The 12,812-nt window shown below is 42.3% G+C and overlaps 1 protein-coding gene across 1 annotated transcript in view; it reads left to right on the top strand.

Annotated features, from left to right (window-relative positions):
- Nucleotides 1-12,812, top strand: part of LOC144791612 (von Willebrand factor A domain-containing protein 5A-like) — a 680,207-nt gene that overhangs the window by 574,030 nt on the left and 93,365 nt on the right. Inside the window, exon 18 of the mRNA XM_078666339.1 lies at nucleotides 10,240-10,362. Coding sequence (XP_078522465.1) covers nucleotides 10,240-10,362 — 123 coding nt within the window. The remainder of the gene's footprint in view (nucleotides 1-10,239; nucleotides 10,363-12,812) is intronic.

Genomic DNA, 12,812 nt, shown 5'->3' with positions numbered 1-12,812 from the left:
CAACAAATTAGTTACATGGGATAACTTCTACGTGGAAGCACTTAAAAACAATTCCAGAGAGGGGGCACAAGTACATCATGCAGGACAGAGTAGGTGTAGTAGGATAGTCCACCTGTACAGTACTCTTTGGAGAACCACCACCAGCTTCAATAATTATAACAGCAACTGCCTTCAACAATGTAATTGAGGTGCTTACACACTGTGTGAAATGCCACATGATTCTCACCATCCAAATGTGTTCTATGGATGCATTTTCCCTTTTTCCTGTTCTCAGGTTCAATACTCCTACCCCAAAAGTGATGTACTGTTGAAAGAATCCTCAATGAACATAGGGGAAAAATATTCATAAAGCTTGTTAAAAAAAACTTGGTTTTCAACACTGAATTGTGTAGAATATATATGGGATAACTTGCATAACTTTTTTACACAAACACATTGCAACATTGAAGACCTCCAATTCGAGACCCCAGGAGGACTTAGCTCTTTGGATTTGGCAAATGTTTGCAGGTACTTTAAGCACATATTTGAAAGCATGCTATCCATCATTTGCAACAAAAAAATCTACTTTCTGCACCATATGCTCACCTGGGCCCATACACACATTCACAACAACCTGGCAATAACCGCTAGGGTCATGTTTATTAGTTTGTTACCATATCAAGATTAGTTACCTCTGGTTCTTAACTAATCTTTCACTGATCAAAAAGTTCTTTCCTCTGGTCGATGGACCATTAGTTGAACTAGTTGATGGTGAAATGACATAAATCAACTTTCTTTCAAAATATGAATGATCAGAGTCAGGAAATATTTTAAATCTTTATCTAAGAATAATTTCATGTGAACCACTTACAAAATAAAGAACAGTCTCCTTCTCTCATAGGAAGGAAGATTCAATTATACAACTATGAAATACATACATTTATACTATGCACTGACGAGGCATAGAAAGGAGAGGATCGAGAGAAAAGGACATAGGCACATATACAGACATATAATTATATTTACCAAGTATGGTGTTAAAACCAACCCCCTGGCCAAGGAGCTGGGAAGGGTCCCCAAGGAAAGATCTGGCGACCAAAGGCTTCAGGTCAGGAATCGGGACAGGATAGATAGATTACCCCTCTACCACCGACGGTTGCGTAGCACCCCTCTCTGACACACTCTTGCTCCTCCTGATTCTTCCGCAATCTTCTTCTAGATTAATTAGTTTAAAATAAATGGTTCTGAAAATCGATTCTTCTTCAGCATCTCTCGTCACTCCGACAGCATTCCGAGCTCGGCAGGATTCAGCATATCTCCATCTAACTAACTATGAACTACCTCAATTATACTCTTTGGTATTCATGTACCACCCATTAATGTTTCAAACTTACAAAAATACTAACTCTGATTGGGCAGGCAAAGGGAAGTGATCATCACTCCATACTTTTTTTCCAATATAGTCTTTCGGTTTTTGTTCTAAATTCCAATATAGTCTTTCGGTTTTTGTTCTAAATTCCACCCCTTAATGTTTATTCACCAGTCTTTAGTCACACCGCATTCACATTTTAATTGTCACAAGTTTGTAAATATTCATGGGTTCCCATCCGTGTCAGTAGACTGTTGTTCCGTTTCCCAGGAATGTATCCCTTTTCGACCTTGGACGTGTTCATGAGTCACATCACTTCTTACAGTTCAATCGCACTAGGCATGTGCAGCAATCAGGAGGGAACAGACTTTGGTTCACGCAAAAGGCCCATTTATACGTACTATTGAAAGAGTCAAAAAGACCAATGTTAAAATCAAAAATAAAGGGTTTCACTGTATACCACCTATCTCTATTCTAACCCCATTTACTTATTGATGCTTTTACCGCATAAGCATTAGTAAAATAGATTGTTTTAGTTTTCAGCAAAGCATGTGAGTTTCAAAGCAGCCATTTTATTAGTAACTGTGCAAGAAATTCCCTCCAAGCGACTGCATGTCAAACTACGTTATTGCAGTAGACGCATGTGCACTAATGTTTTTCAGTGAGAAGCCATTTTAGAATCTCGCTCGAGTTACTTATTAGTAAAACAGATAGGCAAGCTTCTTTTTCTTTTGTGTCATCTGTTGTGCATATTAATTTTACACGATACAAGGTTAATACAGGGTTAGAAGTTACGTGAGAAGATTGTGTCCGAGCAAGTCTCTTTTCTATGAGTGCTTGCTCCATCAATCCCCTCTCTGATGGCATTTTAAAGCCATCACAAAATTACCCATCCCTAATCAGATGCCAACTTTAGCATTTCTCACTTTCTTTCCCTTCTTTATTCTTGCTTTCATCTTTATTCTTTATTTATTTCATTCTTTCGTATAACTTTCTTTTAATTTCTTCTAATTGTATCTCTTCATACTTACTTTTGGTTCCATTTCTATTTATTTCATATCTCCTTCTCAACTTATTAGTGCAACACTTACACCATATTATTATTGACAAAACTATTATTGCTATACCTACTAAAGGGAAAACTTGTCCTAGGAAACTATTCCCTATATTAGTAAACAAAGTCCCTACTGAAGAAATACTTTTGGTTAGTCTTTCCCATACACTGTCTTCCTCCAGTGGTTTTAAATCTTCTTGCATTTCATAATATTCTTTATATATCCTTTAATTTCTGTGCTTTTATCCGGTATGCAAGTGTAACCGTGTTGCACTTTCAACATTTTACAGACTCCGCCCTCTTTGGCCAATAATATGTCAAGCGTAAGTCGATTCTGCAAAACCATAGATCTAATTGCAACCATTTCTGCATTAATCATCAAGAAACCTCCAGCAGTATCAGTCGAAAGACGATCAACTACTGTTGACAACTGACAGATTGTATGTGAATTTAAAACGACTCCCACTGAAGGTATCAATGCACTAAATATGTCATTATTTCTGAAAAACTAGCGCTCCTTCTTCGTGTTAGCTCATTAGTGTTTTCATTGCTTCCAGTGATTATTTTTCCATGATAAATCTTCGGAAATACTATTCTGAAATAGCAACTTCCGTACCACCGCGCAGACAGCTTATAATAAGCTTTATTACCGCACACGTAGTAAACTCCAGGAAATACTGGATCAGTTACTCCTTTTAGTCCCCATCCTCCAAAAATTAGGAAGTTATGTTCACATTCACTGGAACCAATAAATAAGTTCAATTCAATTCAATAGAGACTTTATTTCGGTTTTGTTTCAAACCATAAAAGTGCACATATAAAATACATTGAACATTTCATGTTTAAAATCACATTTACAAACGGACATGATATACGTATTTCATTGATGAGTAAGTAGGCGAAATCAGCAATAAAATGTAGTTAATACTGGGTTTACAGCATGATATAAGGTCTTTCAATAAATAAGCTCAACATCCTTTAGAGGCGTAGAATCACTGGTCCAGGCAATTTCTCAATTTAACAGTTAATTTTAAAAATTCTATAACATGAAGGACACTGTCACTGTGCAAAAGCTGTAGATACATAAGTGCTGGTCTTAAAATTTAGTTTCTTTAAAAGAGCAACAAGGTAACATCTGCGTGGGTATTCATAAAACCTGCATAAAAATATAAAATGGAGCATATCCTGTGGAGACTTCCCGTCGCAGCCACAGGGAGCAACAGTTTTATTAAAAATATCCGACTTGGGTCTAATTAAAAGATGATGAAAAATATTAAACCTGAACCTCGTCAGCAGAAATTTTTCATGAGAGGTGAAGGTACATGTTCAGTATAGTTCCATGGTGTAACAGGTTTTCAACATGACATATTTCCTAACATTAGGTTTCATGAGCTCTTCACCTTCTCCTTGGGCCCTTCTATCCATATAAAAAGCCCGCTTAATTGCTGCCACATCTCCCTTTACAATCCCACCAGGGTTTTCAAACAGATTCAAATATCCAAGCCTCAAAAAGCACGATTTCAGGTATTTTAGCCAGGGCACGCACATTGAGTTGTCCTGAGACACAAGGTCTTTCACAATCAGGTGGGTAAGCGGAATATCTTGATTTAACCACAATTTTACCCATCTTGTCAGTGGTCTTAGCGCAAAAATATCTGATAGGTACTGAGTCCCCAGTTCTTCGTGTACCGCTAAATTCGATGTGCTGGCTGGAACACAAAGGAGACGTTTTAAAAAATAGTTTTCAGTAACCTGTAACTGATCCCCTCTTACGTAGCCCCATAACTCACTGCCATAAACAGCGGTAGCTATTGATTTTGCATTCTAGAGTTTCATCATTGCATTATTTGGCTTCTTCCCCAATTTTGTGGCAAAATTAAAAATAGAGGCATTTACCCTTGTCATTTCCCCTTTCTTTCTTGCCACATGAGGGCCCCAGCTAAGCTTTGTATCAAATACGAGACCTAGATATGAAAATGTTTGAGTGATGGGGATCAGAACATCATCTAGTTTAAAAATAAAGTTCTTTTCCGGTTGTCAGCCAACATGCATTATATATGATTTAGAATTGTTGACCAATAGGTCTCTGTTGGTCATAAAAATATTAAAAGCATTCAAAAGTGCCTGGAGACCCTTTTCCGTTCTAGAAATTAAAACCGTATCATCTGCGTATAAAAGTACAAGAATACCCCGCCGGCCAACTCTGGGGCAATCTGATTGTACCTCCTGTAGTGCAGCATCTAAATCATTGATATAAAAATTAAAAAGAAATGGGGCCAGGATGCAACCCTGGCGCATTCCCTTTTTGATGTTAAAATTACCAGTGGTTTCCCCATTTGTTGAGTACCTAACATTTGCACTGGTGTTACTGTGCAAGTCCACCAAAAAATCCACAATCCCTGTGTCCACACCTTTTTCCCACATGGTCTGCCACAGCCTACCCCTGTTAACACAGTCGAAGGCCGATGACAGATCCATGAAGGCAAGGTGGACAGCTCCCTTCTGCACGACAGTATATTTGCTCAGTATAAGGAAGAGATTGAGGCACTGGGTTATGGTGGAACGGCCTCCACAGAAGCCATATTGGGAGATGGAAATAATATTATTGTCAGACGTCCAACTTGATATATGCTGCAGTAAGATCCTCCCCATGATCTTGACCATGGAATCTATTAATGAGATCGGATGATAACAAAGGGGGCTGCCCTTGTCTCCATTCTTAAACACAGGGACAATTGTTGATAAGCCCCAGGACAAGGGACAGCCCACTATAGCAGCTGCATTAAATACAGCTGCCAAGATGGGTGCCCAAAAGCCTGGGTCTGATTTGTAAAGATCCGGTGGGATTCAATCCGGTCCAGGGGCCTTCCTAGCTGTAAGTCCTTCTATGGCATCCATTATCTCGCTTTTATCAAATTTAATTATACCTCCCCTAACATAAGGTAAAACATCAACTATGACAGGGTCCGCTGAGTGATACAGTTTTTTAAAATGAAGTTTCCACTCCTCCCTAGTAATGCAGCACTCTAGACCATCACCCGGGTCTTCCACCAGGAACTGTCTTTTAACTAACGCCCAAAATTTAGTGCTACAATTTAAGGTGGAGGGGTCAAGTATTTCATCCCAGGCCTCTTTTCTTAAAAACTCCTTACGGGATGCAATAACAGGCTTGTATTGTTTCCGACACAGTTTTACACCCTCCTGATTTCTCGGGGTGACTGACAGGGCTAACCTGAGATTACGTGCGGCTTTAGAGCAATCGTGGTTAAACCACCTAGGACCCCCTTTCACCAAGTTCTTTGCGGGGGCCGTCATCAGTTCTGACACCTTCTCTGACAAATTCTGATAGGCAATAAGGACCTTTCTGGGGTCTCCCCCCTCATGTGTACAATTCTTAATATCTTCAGTACATTTATCCACAATGTTTTTGTAAAGAAGATCTGGGGTAACCATTGACCATTTAAGTCGCCGTCTCCCATCTGTTGTACACAACCTACCTGAGCTGCAGTTCTGATTTCCCTTGTTAACCCAAGGTCCCTTCAAACGAATTATAAGAGGGTTATGGTCGCTAAATTCACTTTGCTCAATGCTAAACAAATCCAGAAAAGTCTGCATCGTCAGTGAGACTAACATATGATCAATAAAAGTGACCCTGCCGTGCCCTTTGAAAGTAGGAATATCAAAACATTTTAACGGGTCCCTAAGTGTCATAGCCAATGAGAGGTCAAAGTTGTTCATTAGGTCATTACAAAATTCCCCATCCACTGTATGTTCCATGTGTAAGCCTCCCAGGCGCTCACAAAACAGGTCTGTTAAACATTTCTTCAGTGGATCACCGGAAGGATGCACATTAAAATCTCCCATGATCATAAGGCTATGACAAAAATCTTTCATAGAAGTAGAGATAAAAGAATTCAATACAGATATTTGATTAGTGCCAGCACTATCATTAGTTGCATTATAAAAGTTCACCAAACCAGCCTGACGGTTTTCTACATATAAAACTAAGCCCATCACTCCAGAATACTGAGATTCAATTCTACGCATTTTACAAGGAACTAGAATAGAAACAAAAATAACAAGTCCCCCCTTTGGTCTGCCTCTTACCGATGGAGTGGCTGGCACATAAAAAGCCTTGTACCCTTCCAGGAAAAGATCACACTCCACCAGCCAAGTTTCTTGTAGACAGATGACCTTAAATTGCATGATATAGTTAACCCAGTTTTCATCAGCCATTTTGGCAGCCAAACCCGCAATATTCCATGAGACAACAAAACATCCAGATACTATGTCCGGTGAGTTCTCTACGAGTATAGGTTCACCTGAAGCCACAGTGCCCTGAGCCGCAGGTACCTCCCGTCAGTCACACATCTCAAGTCCTGACAAAGCATCATACCTATTCTGTGTATTGACATTATACCCATGGTGGTAGCGTCCAGCACTGGTAATCCTATTGTTAATTTCATCCATGTCTCCAGGCCCGCATGGATTAGTAATGTTATAAATAAATTGTGTGTCCATGGCAGGGGTCTGAGGTTCAAACACCCGCCTAGTTATCCTTTGTTGGGGGGTGGGTTTGCACAGGTGTGCATAGAAGTACCCCAGCGGGCACACACAAATACTGTTCTCGTTATAAACTAGTGAAGATGCTCTTAGGAGGACAGTTGCCACATGTTGTGGATATTTAAAATTTACAACAATGCAATCCCCGCTTCCCAGCCTTTTGGACGGGCCTACCCAGTTCACCCTCCTTACTGACATTATCTGATCTGAGTAGGAAATAGGAAAGCCACAATTTTTATTAAGCCATGCTACTGTCTTATTTTTCAATGAGGCATGAGATTCATCATATGGTGAGGCGGGATGTGTGCCACAAGATGGAACATTGGTCAATACCGCCACAAACGGTGCACAATCAGGTGGTAAGTTCAGGTATCGGTTATTCCTGGGGGGCCTGGGAACTGGTCCACTTTGTGGGGCTACATTGGGTTGTGTCAACAAGGCAGGTACTACTGGGACGACGGATGTACTTAGTGCCTCATTCACAGTAGTAGCTACTGCAACAGTACTGCGAGTGTTCTGATGGACTTTAGCACTCGCCACTTCCTGCCCTCTTCCCCCAGCCTCAACCCTACCGCTGGTGGGTACAGCCAAGTGTGCAGACACTAGGCCACCCAACCTAGCCACTTCCGTGGCCAGGGTCTCTATCTGCATGGTCAGTGGTTTAATCATCTCTAATTTCGATACAAATTTTACTTCTAACTTTTTAATAAGAGAAGCAAACTGTTCAACATTTAAGTTAGAACCACTATCATTATTTCCAGTGAACACAAAGGGGTTTAAGACAGGGCTATTAGTTTCTTTCCCATCCAAATCCCTTTTTTTAGTGCTATGTTTCCCCCTCCCCGTTTTTGATGTGATATCCTACAGGTTCGTATCGGCCTAATGACAGGCAGAACTTCACCGGATTCCTCGCTTGTCAGGGCGTGTTGTTCTAGATGTATCTCAGCAGTCACCGTAGTGGGCGACTCCGCTCATATTTACCTCAGCATCTAAGGTCACCCTTTGCGGAGACAACTCTGGCAGATCAATATTGGAGTCCCCTTCCCTAGTGAAGCACGTCTATCGTTGTTAATTTGATTTATTTTCTTCACCATATAGTTATCAATGGTGCCGGGTCCTATTGCCGATTTATCATTTTTAGGTTTAGACAGCTTATATAAGATCGTATAAAAGCCGCATCTTACTACTCACTCACATGAAAAACACCAATATTATAAAAAATAAAGTCTCACATGGATAATACACGATTAAGATCCAGATAAAAATGATGTAGGGTCCCTGGCCCAGTCCAGTCTCCTCAGGCATCTGAGGGCCACAGAGGGCCCGCCCTTTGCCCGGCGCATCCCGCGCGAGTCCTCGCGGGACGAGGAAGTGGGCGTCGCTTTATGTGCCTCCTGGCGCTGCAGGATGAGGTGGGAGGCGTCCTTAGTGTGAAGGCTGCTGGGGGCTGTAGTTCGCTTCTTCTCCCGACCGGCGGAGCCAAGCCCGGCCAGTCGGAAGTGCAGGGGAATTGTCTGCGGCGGAGCAAAGCACGGCCGCGCCACAGCCACGAAGGTCAGACAGCACGCCTCAGCGGAGCAAAGGGTAAGCTCGGCCGGCGTGGTACCCCTCCCAAAAAACTGCCACCAGGTCCTCGGCAGTGCGCGTCGCTTTATGCGCCTCCTGGCGCTGCAGGATGAGGTGGGAGGCGTCCTTAGTGTGAAGGCTGCTGGGGGCTGTAGTTTGCTTCTTCTCCCGACCGGCGGAGCCAAGCCCGGCCAGTCGGAAGTGCAGGGGAATTGTCTGCGGCGGAGCAAAGCACGGCCGCGCCACAGCCACGAAGGTCAGACAGCACGCCTCAGCGGAGCAAAGGGTAAGCTCGGCCGGCGTGGTACCCCTCCCAAAAAACTGCCACCAGGTCCTCGGCAGTGCGCGTCGCTTTATGCGCCTCCTGGCGCTGCAGGATGAGGTGGGAGGCGTCCTTAGTGTGAAGGCTGCTGGGGGCTGTAGTTCGCTTCTTCTCCCGACCGGCGGAGCCAAGCCCGGCCAGTCGGAAGTGCAGGGGAATTGTCTGCGGCGGAGCAAAGCCCGGCCGCGCCACAGCCACGAAGGTCAGACAGCACGCCTCAGCGGAGCAAAGGGTAAGCTCGGCCGGCGTGGTACCCCTCCCAAAAAACTGCCACCAGGTCCTCGGCAGTGGGCGTCGCTTTATGTGCCTCCTGGCGCTGCAGGATGAGGTGGGAGGCGTCCTTAGTGTGAAGGCTGCTGGGGGCTGTAGTTCGCTTCTTCTCCCGACCGGCGGAGCCAAGCCCGGCCAGTCGGAAGTGCAGGGGAATTGTCTGCGGCGGAGCAAAGCCTGGCCGCGCCACAGCCACGGAAGGTCAGACAGCACGCCTCAGCGGAGCAAAGGGTAAGCTCGGCCGGCGTGGTACCCCTCCCAAACAACTGCCAAATAAGTTATTATAATCTGTTTTTAATCTATGAAGGCATGTTTTCCCTGACTTCACAAAGTCTAGGGACATCGCACATGAGCCTTGCCAGCTGTATAAATTCCTTCTTTTTCAGCTCATGGTGGAATATGGTGTTTCTGTTCTGTAGCTTTTCTTTGGAAATCCTGCCTCCTCTCCAACTAAATTTAAAAACACTTTCTCTTCTTCACGTAATGAGCATGTTGGATTGTTTTTGTACGATTTCTATATCTAATGACTTCATAGTTGAGAAAAATTCACCCATAAGCTGTGCATCTAGACTACCGAGTACTGGATTCATATTCTTTTGAATAGGAATTTCTGTAAATACTACATCTATATTAGAATAGGAATATTGTAGTTTTTCTGATCTTTAAAATAAACTTGACAATATACTACATGAAATACCATATGTGTTAAAGGGAAATGATGGTACGTTACTTCCTCTGCTACTGAAGCAGGTAATTTCATACAAACATAACAATCACTAATCTCCATTGTGTCTACATACTGAAACAACAACTTTGTAAATACATTTAATGAGGTGTCATTATCTGTTATGGTGTGATTTAAATCTATCATCTGCTGCTTTTAATTCTACTCTATCTCCTTTCTGGTTAGCAATCTTTAAACTACTGTTTGTATGATTCTTTTTGTCCGTTATCATAAGATAAGGAACTGCTGTTGTTAAAAATAGCCATACTAAGATCACTAATAATATACTACATATGCAAGCGCTACAAAATTTCTTTACACAACTTCGTTTTGGTCTTTCTGCAACCCTGTTCTCAGCCATTTTAACTCAAGATTCCTTTTCTTTTCTTTAGGTACAAATCAGGATCTTAAGTACGTCAAGGAGGCCTCACTTCCACTTTATCAATCTGCTTGGAATTTTTTTCTTCATAAGATTCTTCATTTAAATCTAGATTCTCGAATTCCTCAAGAATCACGTAAGTACATTCAGGTCCCTTGAATTTATTGTTCAAGACCTTTAATCTTGGACTTCTATGAATATTTTTAGTAACTGACTGCTCAGTTTTAACTGGTAACTTAATTTACTTGTTCTGGGTCTTCATTTGTTTTTCTCAAGTGATGTTTCAACCTTTTGACTCCCCTTGGCCAATTATCATATTTTCTGACCCGTTTTAAATTGCACTGCATTTACACCTTCTTCTCCTGCTCAGGGTCTCCAGTTTCTTTGTTCACTTCTTCCTGTTTGTTTTCTTCTAAACCTATCTGGTCCTCTCTAATCTCCTGCTCCTCTATTATTGTTCTACTCCTTGATTTGATAACCACATCAGGTATGTCAACCACTGGTATCCAGTCCTCTTGCCTTGTGCATGGTCGTTCTGTCAGTCTCCCTAGAATCTTGTACTCTAGATTCTTTGACTGCACAAGCTTCAGCAGCCTCAACTGTTTGAGTCAGTTGTGGCCTTTCTTCATCAGGGGCTTGCACCCTTTTTGTATGACTGGCATGTATCCAGTTTGGCAAACCTGCACGCTTCACTGCTGTGGTGGTGACTAATATGACTTGTCGTGGTTCATCCCACCTGAGTACTAGGCACAACTCTCTGGTGTGATTCTTTACCACCACCCAATCTCCAGGATTCAAATCATGTGTTTGATCTGGCTGCCTGTTCACTGTATCTTCTCCAACCTGGTGAGAGACAGAATGCACTAGGTCAGCCAATCCTTTGCAATAATCCAATACCAGATCATCAGATATATTCAGCAATTTATATCCTGGTATAAATGCTCGTCTCAATGCTCTTCCTATGATAATCTCATGGGTACTCAGTCCTGTGTTTCTGTCAGGAATACTACGGAGTCCCATCAGTACAAGAGGCAATCCATCTGGCCAACTCATGGAGGTGGATGTACACACCTTTGCCAGTCTTGATTTGATTGTGCCATTCAATTGTTCTACCACCCCAGAAGCCTCTGGCGGTATGCACAGTGCAGCTTCTGTTCAATTTTGAATGCTTCACAGATTATTCGAATTATTCAAGGTCCTCTGTCTGATTCCAAAGTTACTGGAAAACCAAAACGGGGAATTAATTCCCTCAGTAATAATTTGGCAACTGTTATGCTATCATTTCTCCTAGTAGGGTATGCTTCCACCCATCGTGAAAACAAACCTACTATCACAAGGAGGTATTTCATTCCCCTACATGGTGGTGATGCTATGAAATTTAGCTGTAACCTTATGAAAGGTCCTTTTGCTTTTCCAATTTTTCCCCAACTGACCACTGTTGATCTGCCTGGATTTACTTGCTGACATATTAAACCTCTCTGGCAAAGGCTTTCTGCAACTAGCCTAAACCTCGGATTGTACCAATTTTGTCTGAATAGTCTTATCATAGTGTCCCTACCTCCATGAGTTTCTCCCTGGTACATTCTCGCAATTTGTGAGAGCAAACAATCTGGCATAACTGGTCTGCCATCATGATACACCCACACATCATCTTCTGCCCTCTTTTAGCAGAACCCTGGTTTATCCAATTTTCAATTTCACTCTCTTCCAGTTCATTCTGAAACTCTCACCTCCTCCCATGTTTCGATAGCTGAGAAGGACATACGTTGGCAGCTGATTCCACTTGTTTCCATTTTTCTGTTTATTGACATGTTGTTTTTAACACAATACTGAGCAACCTGGTCAACATATCGATTACCAGGCGTCATATAGTCATTTCCTGACTGGTGAGCAGCACACTTGACCACTGCTAGTTCTTTTGGCAATTGTATTGCTTGTAATAGTACTTTCACAAATTTCCCATTCCGAATAGGGAATCCTGAAGAAGTCATAAATTCCCTCTGCATCCAAAGTTGGCCAAAGTCGTGCACAACCCTGCAACCATATTGGCTATCAGTAAATATGGTCATTTTCAAATTTTATTTAAGCTAACAATTTTGCTACTTGTCCAGACTTGACTCCAGGTAAACAGGATGCTTCAACAATTCCGGTTAATTAGCATTCAGCATAAGCTGCACTCAGTCCGCCTTCCTCAAGCCTTAAACAGGAGCCATCAACAAATAGTTCATGGTCTGGCTCCTTCAGAAGCCCTTCTTGTATGTCAGGGCGGGTGTTGTACACATCATGGTCACATGTAAACAATCAAGTTCTACCTCATCCTTACTTCTTCACATCTTGAGTCTGGCAATTGTGTAGCTGGGTTTACGATGGTCACATTTTCTGCTCCCAGAATTATTCTTTCATACTTATTCATCCAACTAGGGGTAAGATGCTGTGTTTGAGTTCTGGTTAATAGAATCTCGACAGAATGTGGAACATATACTTTCACTGGTTGTCCCATCACAATTGACTGTCTCTGTTCTATGCTTATACAAGTAGCAGCTACTGCTTTTAGGGAGCCAGGTAATACTTAAGCCACAGGATCCA

Source organism: Lissotriton helveticus, chromosome 11 (assembly GCF_964261635.1).
Source record: "Lissotriton helveticus chromosome 11, aLisHel1.1, whole genome shotgun sequence".
NCBI lineage: Eukaryota > Metazoa > Chordata > Amphibia > Caudata > Salamandridae > Lissotriton > Lissotriton helveticus.
Note: the sequence above shows the minus strand (reverse complement) of the source record. Positions and strands in the feature narration are given on the sequence as shown.